Source organism: Oncorhynchus gorbuscha, linkage group LG08 (genome assembly GCF_021184085.1).
Source record: "Oncorhynchus gorbuscha isolate QuinsamMale2020 ecotype Even-year linkage group LG08, OgorEven_v1.0, whole genome shotgun sequence".
Lineage (NCBI taxonomy): Eukaryota > Metazoa > Chordata > Actinopteri > Salmoniformes > Salmonidae > Oncorhynchus > Oncorhynchus gorbuscha.
In genome coordinates, this window is record NC_060180.1 from 76,064,032 (window position 1) to 76,091,262 (window position 27,231).

Here is a 27,231-nt window from a genome sequence, read left to right on the forward strand (position 1 = left end):
CCTCTGCCTCTCTCTCTCTCAGACCAGACCTCCTCTGCCTCCCTCTCTCTCTCAGACCAGACCTCCTCTGCCTCTCTCTCTCAGACCAGGCCTCCTCTGCCTCCCTCTCTCAGACCTCCTCTGCCTCTCTCTCTCAGACCAGACCTCCTCTGGCTCCCTCTCTCAGACCTCCTCTGCCTCTCTCTCTCAGACCTCCTCTGCCTCCCTCTCTCTCTCAGACCAGACCTCCTCTCTCTCTCAGACTAGACCTCCTCTCTCTCTCAGACCAGACCTCCTCTGCCTCTCTCTCTCAGACCAGACCTCCTCTGCCTCTCTCTCTCAGACCAGACCTCCTCTTCCTTTCTCTCTCTCTCTCTCTCTCTCTCTCTCTCTCTCTCAGACCTCCTCTGCCTCTCTCTCTCAGACCTCCTCTGCCTCCCTCTCTCAGACCAGACCTCCTCTGCCTCTCTCTCTCTCTCTCTCTCTCTCTCTCTCAGACCTCCTCTGCCTCCCTCTCTCAGACCAGACCTCCTCTGCCTCCCTCTCTCAGACCTCCTCTGCCTCTCTCTCTCAGACCTCCTCTGTCTCCCTCTCTCAGACCTCCTCTGCCTCTCTCTCTCAGACCTCCTCTGCCTCTCTCTCTCAGACCAGACCTCCTCTGCCTCCCTCTCTCAGACCTCCTCTGCCTCTCTCTCTCAGACCTCCTCTGCCTCCCTCTCTCTCTCAGACCAGACCTCCTCTCCCTCTCTCTTTCAGACCAGACCTCCTCTGCCTCCCTCTCTCAGACCTCCTCTGCCTCTCTCTCTCAGACCAGACCTCCTCTGCCTCTCTCTCTCAGACCAGACCTCCTCTGCCTCCCTCTCTCAGACCTCCTCTGCCTCTCTCTCTCAGACCAGACCTCCTCTGCCTCTCTCTCTCAGACCAGACCTCCTCTGCCTCCCTCTCTCAGACCTCCTCTGCCTCTCTCTCTCAGACCTCCTCTGCCTCCCTCTCTCAGACCTCCTTTGCCTCCCTCTCTCTCTCAGACCAGACCTCCTCTGCCTCTCTCTCTCAGACCTCCTCTGCCTCTCTCTCTCAGACCAGACCTCCTCTGCCTCCCTCTCTCTCTCAGACCAGACCTCCTCTGCCTCTCTCTCTCTCAGACCTCCTCTGCCTCCCTCTCTCTCTCAGACCAGACCTCCTCTGCCTCCCTCTCTCTCTCAGATCAGACCTCCTCTGCCTCCCTCTCTCTCTCAGATCAGACCTCCTCTGCCTCCCTCTCTCTCTCAGACCAGACCTCCTCTGCCTCTCTCTCTCAGACCAGACCTCCTCTGCCTCTCTCTCTCTCAGACCAGACCTCCTCTGCCTCTCTCTCTCTCTCAGACCTCCTCTGCCTCTCTCTCTCAGACCAGACCTCCTCTGCCTCCCTCTCTCAGACCAGACCTCCTCTGCCTCTCTCTCTCAGACCAGACCTCCTCTGCCTCTCTCTCTCAGACCAGACCTCCTCTGCCTCTCTCTCTCAGACCAGACCTCCTCTGCCTCTCTCTCTCTCTCTCTCTCAGACCTCCTCTGCCTCTCTCTCTCTCTCTCTCTCTCTCTCTCTGACCTCCTCTGCCTCCCTCTCTCTCTCAGACCTCCTCTGCCTCTCTTTTTCCCTCCATTCCTCCGTATTCCAAGTATACGTCTCCTTGTGATAATAAAAAACTTCTCCTGACATACATCTTGTTCTTGCTTTCTCAAGTGACGCCATTTAGCCGGCTGTCACAATCTCCGTACAATCAGCACGAACCCCTCGGGATGTCTCTCCGACACATGGCCTCAAACTGCACCATTTTGTTTCTCTTCGTCGCACATTTAGATAATAAAGCATGTGACCTTTCCATTGTGTTAATGACGGAGGATTGGTTGATTTCCAAGTTTTTTTTTTGTAAAATCTTTTTCAAGATGATTGACTATAAAAGTGTCATCCAACCCGTCAGGTATCTCATATGTCGTGTCGAGAAATCTGCAGACAGGACATTTACGTTGTAATACTTCTGACAGCCAACTGTTGGACTTTATAACATTCCCAGGAGGTATGGATTATTGAGTTAGTTTTAATGATAAACAATGTACAACATTTACTAAATAAAGGAAAAAGGTCTCCGGAGTGAGAAACAGTCACTAAACCAACTGAGCCACGAATAGTCAGCAGAACCCAGAAGATGAGGCAGACACAGCAGTACTTGAGACGGTGTATTTAATGAAGTAAAAAGTGAAGTTCTTCAGGAAAACATGTAACTCCACAACCTCAAAAGGAATTCCACAAGAACAAAGGCAATCCTCCAAGACAAAAAGGTAAATCCACAAGGTGGAAGGTAAAGCACAAAAAGCCTCAAAAGATACTCAAAAAACAAACAAACAAGAACAAAAAACAGAATTCCACAAGAGAGTCCACCGGGATCAACAAGAGTTCACAGAGTACTAGGGCTGGGTGCTAACATACAAACACAGAGCAAAGAACAGAGGAAAACAAAGGGTTTAAATACAATCAGGGGAAACGAGGCACAGGTGCAAATAATAATGGGGATCAAGGGAAAACAAAAGGTCAAAAGGCACAATGGGGGCATCTAGTGACCAAAAACCGGAACAACCCTGGCCAAATCCTGACAGTAGTGTTATAGGGTTATAGTGTTCTATATTGTTGTAGTGTTCTATATTGTTATAGTGTTCTATATTGGTATAGTGTTATAGTGTTCTATATTGTTATAGTGTTATAGTGTTCTATATTGTTGTAGTGTTATAGTGTTATAGTGTTCTATATTGTTATAGTGTTATAGTGTTCTATATTGTTGTAGTGTTATAGTGTTATAGTGTTCTATATTGTTATAGAGTTATAGTGTTCTATATTGTTACAGTGTTCTATATTGTTATAGTGTTATTGTTCTATATTGTTGTAGTGTTCTATATTGTTATAGTGTTCTATATTGTTATAGTGTTCTATATTGTTATAGTGTTCTATATTGTTATAGTGTTCTATATTGTTATAGTGTTAGTGTTCTATACTGTTATAGTGTTCTATACTGTTATAGTGTTCTAGAGAGAGAGAGAGAGAGAGAGAGGTTGGTGGACAGGAAGTGAGAGAGGGAGGAAGGTTGGTGGACAGGGAGTGAGGGGGAGGGATGTCGACAGGGAGAGAGAGGGGGAGGGATGTCGACAGGGAGAGAGAGGGGGAGGGATGTCGACAGGGAGAGAGAGGGGGAGGGATGTCGACAGGGAGAGAGAGGGGGAGGGATGTCGACAGGGAGAGAGAGGGGGAGATTGGTGGACAGGGAGAGAGAGGGAGGGAGGTGGACAGGGAGAGAGAGGGAGGGAGGTGGACAGGGAGAGAGAGGGAGGGAGGTGGACAGGGAGAGAGAGAAGGAGGTTGGCGGACAGGGAGTGAGAGGGGGAGAGAGGTGGACAGGGAGAGAGAGAGGGAGGTTGGTGGACAGGGAGTGAGAGGGGGAGGGAGGTGGACAGGGAGTGAGAGGGGGAGGGAGGTGGACAGGGAGAGAGAGGGGGAGGGAGGTGGACAGGGAGAGAGAGGGGGAGGGAGGTGGACAGGGAGAGAGAGAGAGGGAGGTGGACAGGGAGAGAGAGAGAGGGAGGGAGGTGGACAGGGAGAGAGAGAGGGAGGTTGGTGGACAGGGAGTGAGAGGGGAGAGAGAAGGAGGTTGGTGGACAGGGAGTGAGAGGGGGAGGGAGGTGGACAGGGAGAGAGAGGGGGAGGGAGAGAGAGAGGGAGGTTGGTGGACAGGGAGAGAGAGAGGGAGGTTGGTGGACAGCGAGTGAGAGGGGGGGGAGGTTGTGTTTTCCTTTATCCAGGAATACAGAATACACTGCCCTCCCTGTACCGTCTGTTCTGTCTGTCTGTCTGCTTGTCTATCTGCCTGTCGATCAGCCCAGCCCACCATTCCCCACTGCATACCAATGTTTTCCTCCTCTTACACAACGCTTGGAAAATAATCCGATAAACGGACCAGGACCCGATCAGCCAATGACAAAGGTGAGAGTGCCATTTTAAGCATTTTGATTGGCTCCTTTGGCAGTAAGCATGTTGATTCAACACCGAACCTGGTATTAGGGGTGTGGCCAGAGCACAGGCTCAGTGTACTTGTCCAATGGCTGAAGCCCTACTGTTGTCAGTGTCTGTCTCACCTCTCCCCTCTAGCCTTGGAGGATAGGCAGATCAGATAAGCAGACTGGCTGGATCTCTCTCTCTCTCGCACTCTCTCTCTGTCTCTCGCACTCAAACAGATCTATCTAAAGTACGTCGGTCTGTCTATCAACGATGGTGGTCCCTGGCTCTCAACACGCAGAGGAGAAGATGTATCATCCTCCGGAGGGTCTGCAGAAGGATGCTCATGTACCTGACTTCAGCTGTTATCTGGAACTTTACAAGAAGTCTATTGAGGAGCCGGACGGTAGGTTAAGAAGGAAGTAAGACGGTAGGTTAAGAAGGAAGTAAGACAGTAGGTTAAGAAGGAAGTAAGGTGGTAGGTTAATAAGGAAGTAGACGGTAGGTTAAGAAGGAAGTAGACGGTAGGTTAAGAAGGAAGTAGACGGTAGGTTAAGAAGGAAGTAAGACGGTAGGTTAAGAAGGAAGTAAGACGGTAGGTTAAGAAGGAAGTAAGACTGTAGGTTAAGAAGGAAGTAAGACGGTAGGTTAATAAGGAAGTAGACGGTAGGTTAAGAAGGAAGTAAGACGGTAGGTTAAGAAGGAAGTAAGACGGTAGGTTAAGAAGGAAGTAAGACGGTAGGTTAATAAGGAAGTAAGACGGTAGGTTAAGAAGGAAGTAAGACGGTAGGTTAAGAAGGAAGTAGACGGTAGGTTAAGAAGGAAGTAAGACGGTAGGTTAAGAAGGAAGTAAGACGGTAGGTTAAGAAGGAAGTAAGACGGTAGGTTAAGAAGGAAGTAAGGTGGTAGGTTAAGAAGGAAGTAGACGGTAGGTTAAGAAGGAAGTAAGATGGTAGGTTAAGAAGGAAGTAGACGGTAGGTTAAGAAGGAAGTAGACGGTAGGTTAAGAAGGAAGTAGACGGTAGGTTAAGAAGGAAGTAGACGGTAGGTTAAGAAGGAAGTAGACGGTAGGTTAAGAAGGAAGTAGACGGTAGGTTAATGAGGAAGTAGACGGTAGGTTAAGGAGGAAGTAGACGGTAGGTTAAAGAAGGATGTTAGCCGTGCGTGTGCTTGTTGCTAGCAGAATAACTAAAACTTTGTGTGTGTATGTCCTATGCACATGACTCATCTGCAATTGTGTGTGTGTGTGTGTGTGTGTGTGTGTGTGTGTGTGTGTGTGTGTGTGTGTGTGTGTGTGTGTGTGTGTGTGTGTGTGTGTGTGTGTGTGTGTGTGTGTGTGTGTGTGTGTGTGTGTGTGTGTGTGTGTGTGTATATATATATATATATATATATGTATGTATGTATGTATGTATATGTGTGTGTATAAATATATATGTGTGTATATGTGGGTGTGCTCCAAACAACATCTAAATGTTGCTATTTTTTCTCGGGCAGTATTCTGGAAAGAGGTCGCTAGTGATTTCTATTGGAAGAAACCTCCTACGGGTCAGATTCTGCAGTATAACTTCGATGTGACCAAAGGGAACATCTATGTGAAGTGCATGGAGGGAGCCACAACTAACATGTGCTACAACGTCCTGGACAGGAACGTGAAGGACAAGAACCTTGGTGAACGAGTGGCATTCTACTGGTAAGACAAAATAACAGTTATTGTTGTATCTACTCTTATCTTGGTCAGGACATTTATTGTAAAATACTATGTGTCCCTCAATGACTTACCTGATTTAATAAATAAAAAAAGAAGTCAACAATTATACTCATTGAAAAAAGAAAGCAGTGAGTCAACTGAACTGCACTTACCCACCCTGAACTGCACTTAACCACAGTGAACTGCACTTACCCACCCTGAACTGCACTTAACCACTGTGAACTGCACTTAACCACAGTGAACTGCACTTAACCACTGTGAACTGCACTTAACCACAGTGAACTGCACTTAACCACAGTGAACTGCACTTAACCACTGTGAACTGCACTTAACCACTGTGAACTGCACTTAACCACTGTGAACTGCACTTAACCACTGTGAACTGCACTTAACCACTGTGAACTGCACTTAACCACTGTGAACTGCACTTAACCACTGTGAACTGCACTTAACTACTGTGAACTGCACTTAACGACCCTGAAATGCACTTAACCACCGTGAACTGCACTTAACCACAGTGAACTGCACTTAACCACAGTGAACTGCACTTAACCACAGTGAACTGCACTTAACCACAGTGAACTGCACTTACCCACAGTGAACTGCACTTAACCACAGTGAACTGCACTTAACCACAGTGAACTGCACTTAACCACTGTGAACTGCACTTAACCACTGTGAACTGCACTTAACCACAGTGAACTGCACTTAACCACCCTGAATTGCACTGTTGGTTAAGGTCTTGTCAGTAAACATTTCACTTGTCAAACCGTGAAGATTAAACTTCACAGACCTGTTTCTCACAGAGCCAGGGATTCACCTGGTTAACAAGTGACATCAATGAGGGATCATAGCTTTCACCTGGATTCACCTGGTTAACAAGTGACATCAATGAGGGATCATGGCTTTCACCTGATCCCCCCCCCCCCCCCCCCCCGGATCAGTCTGTCATGGAACGAGCAGGTGCTCCTAATGTATTGTCCACTTAGTGATGTCTCAGGAGGGGTTGCTGTCAAAATCTTATCAGTTGTGTATATATATATATATATATATATATATATATATATATATATATATATATATATATATATATATATATATATATATATATATAAATATTTGTCTGTGTGTATATATACTGTATGTGTGTGTGTGTGTGTGTGTGTGTGTGTGTGTGTGTGTGTGTGTGTGTGTGTGTGTGTGTGTGTGTGTGTATATATATATATATATGTGTGTCTGTGTATATATATATATATATGAACTGACATAGTAACAACCTAGCAACAACAGTACATAGCTGTGTTATGTTAAGTCTGACATACCTGTCACTTCCTGTTAGTCACCAGCCTGTCTTGTCACTTCCTGTCTTGTCATTATCTGGATAGTTATGATATTGATTTTCTGATATTGCAAATGTTTTAATCCAGTTATAACTGTTAGGTGTTACAGTCAGCCTCTTCATCATGTCAGCCTCTTCATCATGCCATGTTAGGTGTTACAGTCAGCCTCTTCATCAGTCAGCCTCTTCATCATGCCATGTTAGGTGTTACAGTCCTCTTCATCATGCCATGTTAGGTGTTAAGGTCCTCTTCATCATGTAATGTTAGGTGTTACAGTCAGCCTCTTCATCAGTCAGCCTCTTCATCATGCCATGTTAGGTGTTACAGTCAGCCTCTTCATCATGCCATGTTAGGTGTTACAGTCAGCCTCTTCATCATGTCATGTTAGGTGTTACAGTCCTCTTCATCATGTCTGTCTGTCTGTCTGTCTGTCTGTCTGTCTGTCTGTCTGTCTGTCTGTCTGTCTGTCTGTCTGTCTGTCTGTCTGTCTGTCTGTCTGTCTGTCTGTCTGTCTGTCTGTCTGTCTGTCTGTCTGTCTGTCTGTCTGTCTGTCTGTCTGCCTGCCTGCCTGCCTGCCTGCCTGCCTGCCTGCCTGCCTGCCTGCCTGCCTGCCTGCCTGCCTGCCTGCTGATTGGAAACAACAGAATGTGTTGCAATATTTTGATTGGGTTAACATAGGGGGTAAGGTAGCCTAACCGACAGGTCTTTGGTTCAAATCCCCGAGCCAGGAGAAAACAATGCTGATGTGCCCTTGAGCAAGGCACTTAACCCTAGTTGCTCTGGATAAGAGAGTCTGCTAAAAGTAAGTGTGAAGACTGGAAATCAGTGAAATGATCGTATCAAACTGACTATGAGCCCACATGCATCTCAGGTCAGCTCACTGATACAACACTTTCTGTTACAGATGCCGTATGAACTAAATGGTCCAATCAGAAGTAACCTATTTGGATGATTTGCATAATAATGTTTCATGTCTGTTCTCCAGGGAGGGGAACTCACCTGATCACCACATGGCCATCACCTACAGTCAGCTGCTGGGGCAGGTGTGCAGGTGTGCCAATGTCCTGAAGCAGATGGGTAAGACCAAACCGTCTGGCTCTTTCAAAGACCATTTGACATGAGTTTTGGATACTCAGATTCCATAATATTTCTTCCACCTTTTTGTCTTCTGGCGTGTGTGTTAACAGGAGTGAAGAAGGGAGACAGGGTGGCCATCTACCTCCCTATGATTCCAGAGCTGGTGTACACCATGCTGGCCTGCACCAGGATAGGAGCTGTCCACTCCATCGTGGGCAGTGCAGGGATTGACATTAAGGGTTGCCCTATTGCCTGGGGGGGGGGGGGGGGGGGGGGGGGGGGGGGGGGTCAGGAAGTCAAATCAGCAGACAACTGTTCTGTAAACACTGGCCACAGAGTCTATCAGGAAGTCAAATCAAAAGGCAGTGACTGTTAAGCTTCTACAGAATCACAGTGTTCTAGAGAATCACAGTGTTCATAGAATCACAGTGTTAGAGAGAATCACAGTGTTCTAGAGAATCACAGTGTTCTAGAGAATCACAGTGTTCTAGAGAATCACAGTGTTCTAGAGAATCACAGTGTTAGAGAGAATCACAGTGTTAGAGAGAATCACAGTGTTGTAGAGAATCACAGTGTTGTAGAGAATCACAGTGTTCTAGAGAATCACAGTGTTCTAGAGAATCACAGTGTTCTAGAGAATCACAGTGTTAGAGAGAATCACGGTGTTCTAGAGAATCACAATGTTAGAGAGAATCACAGTGTTCTAGAGAATCACAGTGTACGAGAGAATCACAGTGTTGTAGAGAATCACAGTGTTGTAGAGAATCACAGTGTTGTAGAGAATCACAGTGTTGTAGAGAATCACAGTGTTGTAGAGAATCACAGTGTTCTAGAGAATCACAGTGTTCTAGAGAATCACAGTGTTGTAGAGAATCACAGTGTTGAGAATCAGTGTTAGAGAATCACAGTGTTCTAGAGAATCACAATGTTAGAGAGAATCACAGTGTTCTAGAGAATCACAGTAGAGATCACAGTGTTGTAGAGAATCACAGTGTTAGAGAGAATCACAGTGTTCTAGAGAATCACAGTCACAGTGTTGTAGAGTTGTTGTAGAGAATCACAGTGTTGTAGAGAATCACAGTGTTAGAGAGAATCACAGTGTTCTAGAGAATCACAGTGTTCTAGAGAATCACAGTGTTAGAGAGAATCACAGTGTTCTAGAGAATCACCGTGTTAGAGAGAATCACAGTGTTAGAGAGAATCACAGTGTTCTAGAGAATCACAGTGTTCTAGAGAATCACAGTGTTCTAGAGAATCACAGTGTTCTAGATAATCAAACGGTGTCCTTGTATTTCCTATCAACAGATATGAGTTGAATCCATTACATCGTCTCTAGTCCAGTGACCATCAACCAGAGTGTTACAAACAATATGAACTTCATCTTCATCTTAAATATTCCTATTACCCAAGTGAACTGAGCAGTCGTGCTGGTTGACCTTGCCCTGCTCTCCCATTGATTAGGTGATTTAAAAAAACAAGTGAAAACTGTTATGCTGGTGAATGAGGACCCAAAAGCGACTTAACAGAAACAGAGTCTTTATTCCAGTCTTTAACAAAAACGATAATCCTGGAAATTATCTCAGGAAAATACAAACAGGAAAACTGAAATCCTCTCGTCAGTAGAGAGGAACGACTGGAGACGCGACCACAGACTGCAGGTCGCTTCGGGAAGGCACAGGCCGTAGCTGACATAGACACCTGCTCACACGCAGCATCTGAAGAAGGCAAAAACACGACAGGGCGGAACAAGGACACGGAACAGCAAACATCAAACAAGGATCCGACAAGGACAGAAGCGGAAACAGAGGGAGAAATAGGGACTCTAATCAGAGGGCAAAATAGGGGACAGGTGTGAAAGAGTAAATAAGGTAGTTTAGGAGAATGAGGAACAGCTGGGAGCAGGAACGGAACGATAGAGAGAGAGAGCGAGAGAGGGAGAGAGGGAGGGGGAGAGAGAGGGATAGAAAGAGGGAAAGAACCTAATAAGACCAGCAGAGGGAAACGAATAGAAGGGGAAGCACAAGGACAAGACATGACAATATATGACAAAACATGACAAAAACAAAGAATTCCAGTACTGATCTTTCTAAGTCTGTCCATATGTATAGGTGAAAGGCCAGATATGGTACTTCTCCATGTAAATATAGCTCATTTTCATTTTCAGACAAGTAATCATAATCTTTGGGCAAAAAATAAATAAAATACTCCTGACTTAAGTCCCTTTCCAACTTTAAAGTGAAGGTGAGGGGGCTTGACCAACCACCGCCTCCTGTGATGAGGATCCTTACCACTGCCTCCTGTGATGAGGATCCTTCTACTGTCTCCTGTGATGAGGATCCTTACCACTGCCTCCTGTGATGACGATCCTTACCACTGCCTCCTGTGATGAGGATCCTTACCACTGCCTCCTGTGATGAGGATCCTTACCACTGCCTCCTGTGATGAGGATCCTTGCCACTGCCTCCTGTGATGAGGATCCTTACCACTGCCTCCTGTGATGAGGATCCTTCCACTGCCTCCTGTGATGAGGATCCTTACCACTGCCTCCTGTGATGAGGATCCTTACCACTGCCTCCTGTGATGAGGATCCTTCTACTGCCTCCTGTGATGAGGATCCTTGCCACTGCCTCCTGTGATGAGGATCCTTACCACTGCCTCCTGTGATGAGGATCCTTCTACTGCTTCCTATGATGAGGATCCTTACCACTGCTTCCTATGATGAGGATCCTTACCACTGCCTCCTGTGATGAGGATCCTTCTACTGCCTCCTGTGATGAGGATCCTTCTACTGCCTCCTGTGATGAGGATCCTTCTACTGCCTCCTGTGATGAGGATCCTTCTACTGCCTCCTATGATGAGGATCCTTCTACTGCCTCCTGTGATGAGGATCCTGACCACTGCCTCCTGTGATGAGGATCCTTCTACTGCCTCCTGTGATGAGGATCCTTACCACTGCCTCCTATGATGAGGATCCTTCTACTGTCTCCTGTGATGAGGATCCTTACCACTGCCTCCTGTGATGAGGATCCTTCTACTGCCTCCTGTGATGAGGATCCTTCTACTGCCTCCTGTGATGAGGATCCTTCTACTGCCTCCTATGATGAGGATCCTTCTACTGCCTCCTGTGATGAGGATCCTGACCACTGCCTCCTATGATGAGGATCCTTCTACTGTCTCCTGTGATGAGGATCCTTACCACTGCATCCTGTGATGAGGATCCTTCTACTGCCTCCTGTGATGAGGATCCTTACCACTGCCTCCTGTGATGAGGTTCCTTGCCTGAGACTTGACCTGAAGACTAATGCCTAGGCTTTTATCTCAGCTAGCTAATGCAGTCTTGTGGTGTATTTGTATTTATTATGGATCCCCATTAGTTCCTGCCAAGACAGCAGCTACTCTTCCTGGGGTTTATTATGGATCCCCATTATTTCCTGCCAAGGCAGCAGCTACTCTTCCTGGGGTTTATTATGGATCCCATTAGTTCCTGTCAAGGCAGCAGCTACTCTTCCTGGGGTTTATTATGGATCCCCATTAGTTCCTGCCAAGACAGCAGCTACTCTTCCTGGGGTTTATTATGGATCCCCATTAGTTCCTGCTAAGGCAGCAGCTGCTCTGCCTGGGGTTTATTATGGATCCCCATTAGTTCCTGCCAAGACAGCAGCTACTCTTCCTGGGGTTTATTATGGAGCCCCCTTTAGTTCCTGCCAAGGCAGCAGCTACTCTTCCTGGGGTTTATTGTGGATCCCCATTAGTTCCTGCCAAGACAGCAGCTACTCTTCCTGGGGTTTATTATGGATCCCCATTAGTCCCTGCTAAGGCAGCAGCTACTCTTCCTGGGGTTTATTATGGATCCCCATTAGTCCCTGCTAAGGCAGCAGCTACTCTTCCTGGGGTTTATTATGGATCCCCATTAGTTCCTGCTAAGGCAGCAGCTGCTCTGCCTGGGGTTTATTATGGATACCCATTAGTTCCTGCTAAGGCAGCAGCTGCTCTGCCTGGGGTACAGCAAAATTAAGGTGGTTTATACAATTTAAAATCATTACAATGCATTCACAGTTTTTACAACACACTGGCCCCTACTCCACCACTACCACATATCCACAGTACTAAATCCATGTGTACGTGTGTGTATAGTGTGTATGTTATCATGTGTGTGTATAGTGTGTATGTTATCATGTGTGTGTATAGTGTGTATGTTATCATGTGTGTGTGCAAAGAAAAGGTATGTGAACCCTTTAGAATTACCTGGATTTCTGCATAAATTGGTCATAAAATGTTATGTTATGACATGGCCACTCCAGAAGGTCAGGACTCTGACTGGGCCACTCCAGAAGTCCAGGACTCTGACTGGACCACTCCAGAAGGTCAGGACTCTGACTGGGCCACTCCAGAAGGTCAGGACTCTGACTGGGCCACTCCAGAAGTCCAGGACTCTGACTGGACCACTCCAGAAGGTCAGGACTCTGACTGGGCCACTCCAGAAGGTCAGGACTCTGACATGGCCACTCCAGAAGGTCAGGACTCTGACATGGCCACTCCAGAAGGTCAGGACTCTGACATGGCCACTCCAGAAGGTCAGGACTCTGACTGGGCCACTCCAGAAGGTCAGGACTCTGACTGGGCCACTCCAGAAGGTCAGGACTCTGACTGGGCCACTCCAGAAGGTCAGGACTCTGACTGGGCCACTCCAGAAGGTCAGGACTCTGACTGGGCCACTCCAGAAGGTCAGGACTCTGACTGGGCCACTCCAGAAGGTCAGGACTCTGACTGGGCCACTCCAGAAGGTCAGGACTCTGACTGGGCCACTCCAGAAGGTCAGGACTCTGACTGGACCACTCCAGAAGGTCAGCACTCTGACTGGGCCACTCCAGAAGGTCAGGACTCTGACTGGGCCACTCCAGAAGGTCAGGACTCTGACTGGGCCACTCCAGAAGGTCAGGACTCTGACTGGGCCACTCCAGAAGGTCAGGACTCTGACTGGGCCACTCCAGAAGGTCAGGACTCTGACTGGGCCACTCCAGAAGGTCAGGACTCTGACTGGGCCACTCCAGAAGTCCAGGACTCTGACTGGACCACTCCAGAAGGTCAGGACTCTGATTGGGCCACTCCAGAAGGTCAGCACTCTGATTGGGCCACTCCAGAAGGTCAGCACTCTGACTGGGCCACTCCAGAAGGTCAGCACTCTGACATGGCCACTCCAGAAGGTCAGCACTCTGACTGGGCCACTCCAGAAGGTCAGGACTCTGACATGGCCACTCCAGAAGGTCAGGACTCTGACTGGGCCACTCCAGAAGGCATATTTTCTTCTGTTCAAGCCATTCTGTTGTTGATGTACTTCTGTCTTTTGGATCGTTGTCCTGTTGCATCACCTAACTTCTGTTGAGCTTCAATTGGCAGACAGGTAGCCTTACATTCTCCTGCAAAATGTCTTGATGAACTTGGGAATTCATTTTTCCGTTGATAATAGCAAGCTGTCCAGACCCTGTGGCAGCAAAGCAGCCCCAAACCCATGATGCTCCCTCCACCAGACTTTACAGTTGGGATGAGGTTTTGATGTTGGTGTGCTGTGCCTTTTTTTCTCCACACATAGTGTTGTATGTTCTTTCCAAACAACTCAACTTTAGTTTCAACTTTAGTGGAACATCCAGGTGCTCTTTTGCAAACTTCAGACTTCAGTTTTTTTTGGACAGCAGTGGCTTCTTCCCATGAACACTATTCTTGTTAAGTGTTTTACGAACCGTAGACTCGTCAACAGAGATGTTTGCATCTTCCAGAGATTTCTATATGAAGATTAATAGGGTTTCATTATGGTTCACTAAGTAGGGTATAGGGTGCCATTATGGTTCACTATGTAGGGAATAGGGTTCCATTGTGGTTCACTATGTAGGGAATAGGGTTCCATTGTGGTTCACTATGTAGGGAATAGGGTGTCATTATGGTTCACTATGTAGGGAATATGGTGCCATTATGGTTCACTATGTAGGGAATAGGGTGCCATTATGGTTCACTATGTAGGGAATAGGGTTCCATTATGGTTCACTATGGAACCCTAATGTGGTCCTGTGTAGCTCAGTTGGTAGAGCATGGCGCTTGTAACGCCAGGGTAGTGGGTTCGATCCCCGGGACCACCCATACGTAGAATGTATGCACACATGACTGTAAGTCGCTTTGGATAAAAGCGTCTGCTAAATGGCATATATTATTATTATTATTATGTAGGGAATAGGGTTCCATTATGGTTCACTATGTAGGGAATAGGGTGCCATTATGGTTCACTATGTAGTGAATAGGGTTCCATTATGGTTCACTATGTAGGGAATAGGGTTCCATTATGGTTCACTATGTAGGGAATAGGGTTCCATTATGGTTCACTATGTAGGGAATAGGGTTCCATTATGGTTCGCTATGTAGCCCAGGGTGGGTTTAAACAGACAAACCAGGCTAGTCCTTCTCCAGCCCAGGGTGGGTTTAAATATGGGCCAAGCACACTATAACTGTCAGCATGGGATTTGGGCCAGCAATATAGTAAGCATACAGTAATTTCACTAGCCTGCCGAGCCAGACAGGATTTCAGTCGTAACCTTGAGACTCATGAAAATGTTATAGTGTGTGTATAGCGCTGCAGTGTCTGGATTCATAAATACCCCACGTCTGGGTCGTCCCAAGGCACATTTTTCGTATGCATGCAGGGGCTGTTTTTGGCTGAAATATAGCGACTGCATTTCTGTTGGATTATTGTTTTATGATACTTTGTTTAAAGTTTCATGAACGTGACATTAAATTTAAATTACAGAGATAGGTTTGGTTATTGCAATGTCAGTACCTCTATCCTGGGGTATCCTGGCTCTATCCTGGGGTATCCTGGCTCTATCCTGGTGTATCCTGGCTCTATCCTGGGGTATCCTGGCTCTATCCTGGTGTATCCTGGCTCTATCCTGGGGTAACCTGGCTCTATCCTGGGGTATCCTGGGGTATCCTGGCTCTATCCTGGGGTCTCCTGGCTCTATCCTGGTTCATCCTGGCTCTATCCTGGCTCTATCCTGGGGTATCCTGCTCTCTATCCTGGCTCTATCCTGGGGTATCCTGGCTCTATCCTGGGGTATCCTGGCTCTATCCTGGCTCTATCCTGGGGTATCCTGGCTCTATCCTGGGGTATCCTGGCTCTATCCTGGCTCTATCCTGGGGTATCCTGGCTCTATCCTGGCTCTATCCTGGGGTATCCTGGCTCTATCCTGGCTCTATCCTGGGGTATCCTGGCTCTATCCTGGGGTATCCTGGCTCTATCCTGGCTCTATCCTGGGGTATCCTGGCTCTATCCTGGCTCTATCCTGGGTATCATGGCTCTATCCATCGATAAGATGCAGCCGTATTCATTGACCTGGCCAAGGCTTTCAACTCTGTCAATCACTACATCCTCATCGGCAGACTCGAGAGCCTTGGTTTCTCAAATGATTGCCTCGCCTGGTTCACCAACTACTTCTCTGAGAGTTCAGTGTGTCAAATCGGAGGGCCTGTTGCCCGGTCCTCTGAAAGTCTCTATGGGGGTGCCACAGGGTTCAATTCTTGGACCGACTCTCTTCTCTATATACATCAATGATGTCGCTCTTGCTGCTGGTGAGTCTCCGATCCACCTCTACGCAGACAACACCCTTCTGTATACTTCTGGCTGGCCCTTCTTTGGACACTGTGTTAACTAACCTCCATATCGAGTCTGTTCTCTATCCTGGGGTATCCTGTTCTCTATCCTGGGTATCCTGTTCTCTATCCTGGGGTATCCTGTTCTCTATCCTGGGGCATCCTGTTCTCTATCCTGGGTATCCTGTTCTCTATCCTGGGGGTATCCTGTTCTCTATCCTGGGGTATCCTGTTCTCTATCCTGGGGCATCCTGGGTATCCTGTTCTCTATCCTGGGGTATCCTGTGCTCTATCCTGGGGTATCCTGTTCTCTATCCTGGGGTATCCTGTTCTCTATCCTGGGGCATCCTGGGTATCCTGTTCTCTATCCTGGGGCATCCTGTTCTCTATCCTGGGGCATCCTGTTCTCTATCCTGGGTATCCTGTTCTCTATCCGGGGGTATCCTGTTCTCTATCCTGGGGTATCCTGTTCTCTATCCTGGGGTATCCTGTTCTCTATCCTGGGGCATCCTGGGTATCCTGTTCTCTATCCTGGGTATCCTGTTCTCTATCCTGGGGTATCCTGTTCTCTATCCTGGGGCATCCTGGGTATCCTGTTCTCTATCCTGGGTATCCTGGGCATCCTGGGTATCCTATTCTCTATCCTGGGTATCCTGTTCTCTATCCTGGGGTATCCTGTTCTCTATCCTGGGGTATCCTGTTCTCTATCCTGGGGCATCCTGGGTATCATGTTCTCTATCTTGGGTATCCTGGGCATCCTGGGTATCCTGTTCTCTATCCTGGGGTATCCTGTTCTCTATCCTGGGGTATCCTGTTCTCTATCCTGGGGCATCCTGGGTATCCTGTTCTCTATCCTGGGGTATCCTGTTCTCTATCCTGGGGTATCCTGTTCTCTATCCTGGGGCATCCTGGGTATCCTGTTCTCTATCCTGGGGTATCCTGTTCTCTATCCTGGGGTATCCTGTTCTCTATCCTGGGGCATCCTGGGTATCCTGTTCTCTATCCTGGGGTATCCTGTTCTCTATCCTGGGGTATCCTGTTCTCTATCCTGGGTATCCTGTTCTCTATCCTGGGGTATCCTGGGGTATCCTGTTCTCTATCCTGGGGTATCCTGGGGTATCCTGTTCTCTATCCTGGGGTATCCTGTTCTCTATCCTGGGGTATCCTGTTCTCTATCCTGGGGTATCCTGGGGTATCCTGGGGTATCCTGGGGTATCCTGGGTATCCTGTTCTCTATCCTGGGGTATCCTGTTCTCTATCCTGGGGTATCCTGTTCTCTATCCTGGGGTATCCTGGGGTATTCTGTTCTCTATCCTGGGGTATCCTGGGTATCCTGTTCTCTATCCTGGGGTATCCTGTTCTCTATCCTGGGGTATCCTGTTCTCTATCCTGGGGTATCCTGGGGTATTCTGTTCTCTATCCTGGGGTATCCTGGGTATCCTGTTCTCTATCCTGGGGCATTATGTTCTCTATCCTGGGGTATCCTGGGGCATTATGTTCTCTATCCTGGGGCATTATGTTCTCTATCCTGGGTATCCTGTTCTCTATCCTGGGGCATTATGTTCTCTATCCTGGGTATCCTGTTCTCTATCCTGGGGTATCCTGGGGTATCCTGGGTATCCTGTTCTCTATCCTGGGGTATCCTGGGGTATCCTGGGTATCCTGTTCTCTATCCTGGGGTATCCTGGGTATCCTGTTCTGTATCCTGGGTATCCTGTTCTCTATCCTGGGTATCCTGGGTATCCTGTTCTCTATCCTGGGTATCCTGTTTTCTATCCTGGGGTATTCTGGGTATCCTGTTCTCTATCCTGGGGTATCCTGGGTATCCTGTTCTCTATCCTGGGGCATTATGTTCTCTATCCTGGGGTATCCTGGGGTATCCTGTTCTCTATCCTGGGGTATCCTGTTCTCTATCCTGGGGTATCCTGGGGTATCCTGTTCTCTATCCTGGGGTATCCTGGGTATCCTGTTCTCTATCCTGGGGTATCCTGGGTATCCTGTTCTCTATCCTGGGGTATCCTGGGTATCCTGTTCTCTATCCTGGGTATCCTGTTCTCTATCCTGGGGTATCCTGTTCTCTATCCTGGGGTATCCTGGGTATCCTGTTCTCTATCCTGGGTATCCTGTTCTCTATCCTGGGGTATCCTGGGTATCCTGTTCTATCTCCTGGGTATCCTGTTCTCTATCCTGGGGTATCCTGGGTATCCTGTTCTCTATCCTGGGGTATCCTGGGTATCCTGTTCTCTATCCTGGGGTATCCTGTTCTCTATCCTGGGGTATCATGGGTATCCTGTTCTCTATCCTGGGTATCCTGTTCTCTATCCTGGGGTATCCTGGGTATCCTGTTCTCTATCCTGGGTATCCTGTTCTCTATCCTGGGTATCCTGTTCTCTATCCTGGGGTATCCTGTTCTCTATCCTGGGGTATCCTGTTCTCTATCCTGGGGTATCCTGGGTATCCTGTTCTCTATCCTGGGGTATCCTGGGTATCCTGTTCTCTATCCTGGGTATCCTGTTCTCTATCCTTGGTATCCTGTTCTCTATCCTGGGTATTCTGTTCTCTATCCTGGGGCATCCTGGGTATTCTGTTCTCTATCCTGGGGTATCCTGGGTATCCTGTTCTCTATCCTGGGGTATCCTGGGGTATCCTGGGTATCCTGTTCTCTATCCTGGGTATCCTGGGTATCCTGGGTATCCTGTTCTCTATCCTGGGGCATCCTGGGTATCCTGTTCTCTATCCTGGGGTATCCTGGGGTATCCTGGGTATTCTGTTCTCTATCCTGGGTATCCTGTTCTCTATCCTGGGTATCCTGTTCTCTATCCTGGGGTATCCTGGAGTATCCTGGGTATTCTGTTCTCTATCCTGGGTATCCTGTTCTCTATCCTGGGTATCCTGTTCTCTATCCTGGGTATCCTGGGTATCCTGGGTATCCTGTTCTCTATCCTGGGGCATCCTGGGTATCCTGTTCTCTATCCTGGGGTATCCTGGGGTATCCTGGGTATTCTGTTCTCTATCCTGGGTATCCTGTTCTCTATCCTGGGTATCCTGTTCTCTATCCTGGGTATCCTGTGTATCCTGTTCTCTATCCTGGGGCATCCTGGGTATCCTGTTCTCTATCCTGGGGTATCCTGGGGTATCCTGGGTATTCTGTTCTCTATCCTGGGTATCCTGTTCTCTATCCTGGGGCATTATGTTCTCTATCCTGGGGTATCCTGGGGTATCCTGTTCTCTATCCTGGGGTATCCTGGGGTATCCTGGGGCATTATGTTCTCTATCCTGGGGTATCCTGGGGCATTATGTTCTCTATCCTGGGGTATCCTGGGTATCCTGTTCTCTATCCTGGGGTATCCTGTTCTCTATCCTGGGGTATCCTGGGTATCCTGTTCTCTATCCTGGGTATCCTGTTCTCTATCCTGGGGTATCCTGGGTATCCTGTTCTCTATCCTGGGTATCCTGTTCTCTATCCTGGGTATCCTGTTCTCTATCCTGGGTATCCTGTTCTCTATCCTGGGGTATCCTGTTCTCTATCCTGGGGTATCCTGTTCTCTATCCTGGGGTATCCTGGGTATCCTGTTCTCTATCCTGGGTATCCTGTTCTCTATCCTGGGTATCCTGTTCTCTATCCTGGGTATCCTGTTCTCTATCCTGGGGTATCCTTTTCTCTATCCTGGGGTATCCTGGGTATCCTGTTCTCTATCCTGGGTATCCTGTTCTCTATCCTGGGGTATCCTGGGTATCCTGTTCTCTATCCTGGGTATCCTGTTCTCTATCCTGGGGTATCCTGGGTATCCTGTTCTCTATCCTGGGGTATCCTTGGTATCCTGTTCTCTATCCTGGGGTATCCTGTTCTCTATCCTGGGGTATCCTGGGTATCCTGTTCTCTATCCTGGGTATCCTGTTCTCTATCCTGGGGTATCCTGGGTATCCTGTTCTCTATCCTGGGTATCCTGTTCTCTATCCTGTGTATCCTGTTCTCTATCCTGGGTATCCTGTTCTCTATCCTGGGGTATTCTGTTCTCTATCCTGGGGCATCCTGGGTATTCTGTTCTCTATCCTGGGGTATCCTGGGTATCCTGTTCTCTATCCTGGGTATCCTGTTCTCTATCCTGTGTATCCTGTTCTCTATCCTGGGTATCCTGTTCTCTATCCTGGGGTATCCTGTTCTCTATCCTGGGGTATCCTGTTCTCTATCCTGGGGTATCCTGGGTATCATGTTCTCTATCCTGGGGTATCCTGGGTATTCTGTTCTCTATCCTGGGGCATCCTGGGTATTCTGTTCTCTATCCTGGGGTATCCTGGGTATCCTGTTCTCTATCCTGGGTATCCTGTTCTCTATCCTGGGGTATCCTGGGTATTCTGTTCTCTATCCTGGGTATCCTGTTCTCTATCCTGGGTATCCTGTTCTCTATCCTGGGGTATCCTGGGGTATCCTGGGTATTCTGTTCTCTATCCTGGGTATCCTGTTCTCTATCCTGGGTATCCTGTTCTCTATCCTGGGTATCCTGGGTATCCTGGGTATCCTGTTCTCTATCCTGGGGCATCCTGGGTATCCTGTTCTCTATCCTGGGGTATCCTGGGGTATCCTGGGTATTCTGTTCTCTATCCTGGGTATCCTGTTCTCTATCCTGGGTATCCTGTTCTCTATCCTGGGTATCCTGGGTATCCTGGGTATCCTGTTCTCTATCCTGGGGCATCCTGGGTATCCTGTTCTCTATCCTGGGGTATCCTGGGGTATCCTGGGTATTCTGTTCTCTATCCTGGGTATCCTGTTCTCTATCCTGGGTATCCTGTTCTCTATCCTGGGGTATCCTGGGGTATCCTGGGTATTCTGTTCTCTATCCTGGGTATCCTGTTCTCTATCCTGGGTATCCTGTTCTCTATCCTGGGTATCCTGGGTATCCTGGGTATCCTGGGTATCCTGTTCTCTATCCTGGGTATCCTGGGTATCCTGTTCTCTATCCTGGGTATCCTGGGTATCCTGGGTATCCTGGGTATCCTGTTCTCTATCCTGGGTATCCTGGGTATCCTGTTCTCTATCCTGGGTATCCTGGGTATCCTGTTCTCTATCCTGGGGTATCCTGGGTATCCTGTTCTCTATCCTGGGTATCCTGGGTATCCTGTTCTCTATCCTGGGTATCCTGGGTATCCTGTTCTCTATCCTGGGGTATCCTGGGGTATCCTGTTCTCTATCCTGGGGTATCCTGGGTATCCTGTTCTCTATCCTGGGTATCCTGTTCTCTATCCTGGGTATCCTGTTCTCTATCCTGGGTATCCTGTTCTCTATCCTGGGGTATCCTGTTCTCTATCCTGGGGTATCCTGGGTATCCTGTTCTCTATCCTGGGTATTCTGTTCTCTATCCTGGGGTATCCTGGGGTATCCTGGGGTATCCTGGGTATCCTGTTCTCTATCCTGGGTATCCTGGGTATCCTGTTCTCCATCCTGGGTATTCTGTTCTATATCCTGGGGCATTCTGGGTATCCTGTTCTCTATCCTGGCTGTATTGCTTTGTCTCATTTAGTTTGGATTTGACACATTCTAGATATAAGTAGTTTTGTAAAGGTCCTTTTCTCTCTGCCCCTGTCAACTATCAACCCTGTCCCCTTCACAAGTGCACCAGTAAAGGTATCGATCCAGAGTCCATTGAGTCCTGAAACAATTTACTATAATAAAGTAGAGTGCTCTGAATAATCTCAGCGGAAGTTGGAATGACAGATTTAAAATGCCAAGCTGAGTATCTCTCTGCCCCTGTGAACTATCAACCTTGTCCCCTTCACAAGTGCTAGTTTGTAGAGGATCAGCCCCCCCCCCCACCAACCTGGTCCCAGAATAATAGAGACTTTAGCCAACTCCTTTAACTACAGCTGTTTTTACCGAGGACTTGACTAAAACAGATTGAGGAACTAGCCAGCAACATCAAATACTTTAAAACATGTTTTATATCAAGTGTATGAATAATAACCATCAATCACAATGTTCTGTTAAAGGACTCATACATGTTGGCTTCCTGGTCTATTATAAAACCTCACTGAGCTGACCTGCTGTGGTGTGTGTGTGTGTGTGTGTGTGTGTGTGTGTGTGTGTGTGTGTGTGTGTGTGTGTGTGTGTGTGTGTGTGTGTGTGTGTGTGTGTGTGTGTGTGTGTGTGTGTGTGTGTGTGTGTGTGTGTGTGTGTGTGTGTGTGTGTGTGTGTGTGGGTTCAGTTTGCAGGCTTCTCCTCTGAGTCTCTGTGTGAGAGGATCCTGGATTCCCAGTGCAGTATCCTGGTGACTGCAGGTAAGATAGTGTGGCTACCGGCCAATAAAATGACCCCATTCAGTATGATGTGGCTAATGCCCAATAAAATGACACCATTCAGGATGACGTGGCTAATGCCCAATCAAATGACACCATTCAGTATGACGTGGCTAATGCCCAATCAAATGACACCATTCAGTATGACGTGACTAATGCCCAATCAAATGACACCATTCAGTATGACGTGGCTAATGCCCAATCAAATGACACCATTCAGTATGCCCAATCAAATGTGGACTTTAGACTCGTGCTAGGCAACATCCTGGTGTGGTCAGTGTCATCTGTTATCAGAAGTTGTAAAGCAGGGGTGTCAAAGTCAAATGGACGGAGGGCCAAATAAAAAATTTAGCTACAAGCCGAGGGCCGGACTGTTCGAATGTTCATTGAAAATTTTTTAAATGACGCATATAGTCTAGTGAACCTAATTGAACCTACTGAAAACCTAACAAATATATTCCAATATGATCAGATAAATAAAGCAATATTTTCTTATGGCTCTGTCAGTAATCTTTAATTTTCAACAGACACAAAAGACAAATTTCCTTTATATAAAAATCCCCATAACATGAACATTAAATGAAAGAAACCGGTATTCAAGGCACCATCAGTAGCCTATATTTTCTATTTTAGCAAAAGTGGGCTAAATTTACTTCAAAGAAAAAAACAATAATAGCAATTTTCTATCATCCACTCAACTTGGTTTTAAATGCCTTCACTGTACTGTACATATCAGAGATGACACGATCCCGACCCTGCAGCTGCAAGTTCATTGCATTCAGATGACTCGTAATGTCACACAGAAAAGCCATTTCACACAGAAACATTTCGTCTCGGAGTTGTGTTGTGTCTTTCCCTTTGCTGTCCAAGAACAGACAAATCTCCTCACGAAGCTCGAAACATCTTTGAAGCACCTTTCCCTGGCTTAGCCATCGCACCTCTGTGTGATAAGGCAAATCACCATGCTCCGTTTCTAACTCCGTCAGAAATGCCTTGAACTGGCGGTGATTCAAACCTTTGGCTCTGATAAAGTTAACTGTGCGCGTGATGATGCTCATTACATGCTCCATTTTCAAGGCTTTACCGCACAACGCTTCCTGGTGTATGATACAATGATAAGCTGTCAGCTCACCTGTCGCGTTTTCCTCTTGCATCTTTTCCCGTATCTTCGCCACCAGTCCGCTCCTGTGTCCACACATCGCAGGTGCTCCGTCGGTTGTCAAACCCACAAGTTTTTCCCAAGGCAGCTCCATCTCATTTACAAATCTTGACACCTCTTCATACAAATCATGCCCCGTAGTTGTGCCATGCATAGGACGTAAAGCCAAAAACTCCTCTGTCACGCTTAGGCTGGAGTCCACTCCGCGGATGAAAATTGACAACTGGGCAATGTCAGAAATGTCGGTGCTCTCATCCACAGCCAAGGAATATGCAATGAAATCTTTTCCCTTTTTCACAAGCTGCTCTTTTAGATTGATGGACAACTGGTCTACTCTCTCGGCAATGGTGTTTCTGCTCAGACTCACAATTAAAAAGAGTTGCCTTTTTTCTGGGCAAACTTCGTCACAAACTTTAATCATGCAGTTTTTGATGAAATCCCCCTCCGTAAATGGCCGGGCTGATTTAGCGATCTCTTCTGCCAAAATAAAACTGGCCTTGACAGCAGCCTGGCCTTGTGATTTGGCTTTTTTGAACAGAGCCTGTCGAGATTTGAGGCCTCGTTTTAATTCCTCTGCCTTTTGTAGCCTTTGTTCCATGTCCATATTCTTGTTTTTGTCCGCGTGTTTCGTTTCATAATGTCGTCTCAGATTATACTCTTTCAGTACCGCCACACTTTCTCCACACAGAAGACACACAGGTTTTCCAGCTACCTCCGTGAACAAATACTCCGACTCCCACCTTGTTTGAAACCCCGGTTCTCAGTGTCCACCTTCCGTTTTGCCATTTTTGATGGGTATCTGAAAGTTAATTTTACTGTGATGCTGACAACTGCTGTGCCAATAAATATTGAAATGAAGCAGCCTACTGCTCGGTGCGTCACCGTTGCATTGTGGGAAATGTAGTATTGGTGCGTGTAAAAGATCTGCGGGCTGCCGGCTTGCTGCGGTCTGCGGGCCGGTTCTAATAACAAATCAAGATCATCCCAGGGGCCGTAAAAAACCTTCTCGCGGGCCGGATGTGGCCCGCGGGCCTAGACTCTGACATATGTGTTGTAAAGTAATTACATGTTGGCTTGGGTCTCCCCCCCTCTCTCTCTCTCTCTCTCTCTCTCTCTCTCTCTCTCTCTCTCTCTCTCTCTCTCTCTCTCTCTCTCTCTCTTCTCTCTCTCTCTCCCCTCTTTCTCTCTCTCTCCCCCTCTTTCTCTCTCTCTCCCCCCTCTTTCTCTCTCTCTCTCCCCTCTTTCTCTCTCTCTCCCCCCTCTCTCTCTCTCCCTCCCCCCCTCTCTCTCTCTCTCTCTCTCTCTCTCTCTCCCTCTTCCTCTCTCTCTCTCCCTCTTCCCCCTCTCTCTCTCTCCCCTCTTCCCCCTCTCTCTCTCTCTCCCCTCTTCCCCCTCTCTCTCTCTCTCCCTCTTCCCCCTCTCTCTCTTTCTCTCTCTCCCCCTCCCCCTCTTTCTCCCTTTTTCTCTCTCTTTCTCTCTCCCCCCCCCCTCCCTCCCTACCTCTCGCTCCAGATGGTGTACACAGAGGGGAGAAATGGATCAACCTGAAGCAGATAGCAGATGAAGCTCTGGAAAAGTGCAAGGAGAAGTAAGTTGTCATGTTTACAGTGTTATCGTCTATAATCTGGTCATGATTATAGCTCTATTCTACTCTCTCAATTCAATTCAAGGGGCAAGTGAGGTATACACAAAGGCCTCTCTCTCTCTCTGTGTCTCTCTCTCTCTCTCTCTCTCTCTCTCTCTCTCTCTGTGTGTCTCTCTCTGTGTGTCTCTCTCTCTCTCTGTGTCTTTCTCTGTCTCTCTCTTTCTCTCTCTCTCTCTCCCTCTGTCTCTCTCTCTTTCTTTCTCTGTCTCTCTCTCTCTCTCTCTCTCTCTCTCTCTCTCTCTCTCTCTCTCTGTGTGTCTCTCTCTCTCTCTGTGTCTTTCTCTCTCTGTCTCTCTCTTTCTCTCTCTCTCTCTCCCTCTGTCTCTCTCTCTTTCTCTGTCTCTCTCTCTCTCTCTCTCTCCAACTCTCTCTCTCTCCCTCCCTCTCTCAATTCAATTCAATTGACTTTATTGACATGGCAAGTTCATTATTACTTACATTGTCAAAGTATCTTTTATATATATATATACATAAATGGTGGGACCAACAGCCATCGCAGCCATATGACAGCATATCAGCAGCATATTTAGGCTACTAAACTCAGCAAAAAAAGAAACGTCTCTTTTTTCAGGACCCTGTCTTTCAAAATATAATTTGAAAAATCCAAATAACTTCACAGATCTTCATTGTAAAGGGTTAAACAAATCAAATCAAATGTATTTATATAGCCCTTCGTACATCAGCTGATATCTCAAAGTGCTGTACAGAAACCCAGCCTAAAACCCCAAACAGCAAGCAATGCAGGTGTAGAAGCACAGTGGCTAGGAAAAACTCCCTAGAAAGGCCATAACCTAGGAAGAAACCTAGAGAGGAACCAGGCTATGTGGGATGGCCAGTCCTCTTTTGGCTGTGCCGGGTGGAGACACTACTTCCCATGCCTGTTCAATGAACCATAAACATTTAATGAACATGCACCTGTGGAACGGTCGTTAAGACACTAACAGCTTACAGACGGTAGGCAATTAAGGTCACAGTTATGAAAACTTTGACCTCATGGATTGGTTTTTGCTCTGACATACACCGTCCACTGTGGGACCTTATATAGACAGGTGTGTGCCTTTCCAAATCATGTCCCAATCAATTGAATTTACCACAGTTGGACTCCAATCAAGTTGTAGAAACATCTCAAGGATGATCAATGGAAACAGGATGTACCTGAGCTCAATGTTGAGTCTCATAGCAAAGGGTCTGAATACTTATGTAAATAAAGTAAATTTTTGTAAATAAGGTATTTCTGTTTTTGCTAAAAATGTCTAAAAACCTGTTTTCGCTTCATCATTATGGGGTATTGTGTGGAAAAATCGTTATTTCGTTCATTGTAGAATAAGGCTGTAATGTAACAAAATGTGGAAAAAAGTCAAGAGGTCTGAATACTTTCCCAATGCACTGTAGATACATCTGTTACCTGTCCTGTGCTCAAACAAGTATCAACCAAGTACCCAAAGGGAATCTGACAGTAGTGGAATTCTTTGTATGTTGTTTCTTATCAGTAAAATAAATCTCTGAACAGGCTCAACTTGCTCGACTGCAATAAATGCCATCAATTGTCTATCGTTCACTTAACCAATTGGGAGGAACCAGAAAAGATCCATTTTAGGCTACTGAAATTGTTTGCAAATTTTTTTACTTTATTTTCTATCGCAGGTTCAACTTGATGGGTTATGTTACGTTCGTCGTATTGACCAAGGCGCAGCGTGATATGAAGACATACTTCCATTACTTCTATCTCCTCCCAAGAAGTATAGTCCAAACCGTACTCCTCTTTCGGCTGCTCCTGTTTCCTCTTCTCCTGCTGCACCTTTGGGCGGCTACACTCCCCTGGTTTAGCCCAGGGTCCTCTCCCGTCGAGGATTTCCTCCCATGTCCAGAAATCCTTAATACGCAGCTCCTCTTTGGGCTGCTCCTGCCTGTTGACACGCTGCTTGGTCCGTTTACGGTGGGTGATTCTGTCACAGTTTTCATGTGGTGAAGGAGAGTCGGACCAAACTGCAGCGTGTATATTGTGATCCATGTTTAATAAAACAAACGTAACACGAATCGATACAAAAACTCAACAAAACAATAAACGTAATGAAAACCGAAACAGCCTAAACTGGTGCAAACTAACACAGAATAAGGACGTCAAGACACTCAGGACAATCACCCACAACACAACCAAAGAATATGGCTGCCTAAATATGGTTCCCAATCAGAGACAACGATAAGCACCTACCTCTGACTGAGAACCACTCCAGACAGCCATAGACTTTGCTAGATAACCCCACTAGCTACAATCCCAAATACATACACACCAAAACCCCAAGACAAAACACACCACAATACAAAAACTCCATGCCACACCCTGGCCTGACCCAATACATGAAGAAAAACACAAAATAC

At 47.1% G+C, this 27,231-nt stretch overlaps 1 protein-coding gene across 1 annotated transcript in view; it reads left to right on the forward strand.

Annotated features, from left to right (window-relative positions):
• Positions 1–4,181: 4,181 nt before the first annotated feature.
• LOC124042192 (acetyl-coenzyme A synthetase, cytoplasmic-like) overlaps positions 4,182–27,231 on the forward strand; it is a 36,866-nt gene continuing 13,816 nt past the window's right edge. Inside the window, exons 1-8 of the mRNA XM_046360595.1 lie at positions 4,182–4,403; positions 5,492–5,687; positions 8,031–8,122; positions 8,233–8,333; positions 9,991–9,993; positions 21,958–22,030; positions 24,720–24,795; positions 25,589–25,596. Of these exons, the coding sequence (XP_046216551.1) occupies positions 4,271–4,403; positions 5,492–5,687; positions 8,031–8,122; positions 8,233–8,333; positions 9,991–9,993; positions 21,958–22,030; positions 24,720–24,795; positions 25,589–25,596 (682 nt within the window). The 5' untranslated portion in view covers positions 4,182–4,270. The remainder of the gene's footprint in view (positions 4,404–5,491; positions 5,688–8,030; positions 8,123–8,232; positions 8,334–9,990; positions 9,994–21,957; positions 22,031–24,719; positions 24,796–25,588; positions 25,597–27,231) is intronic.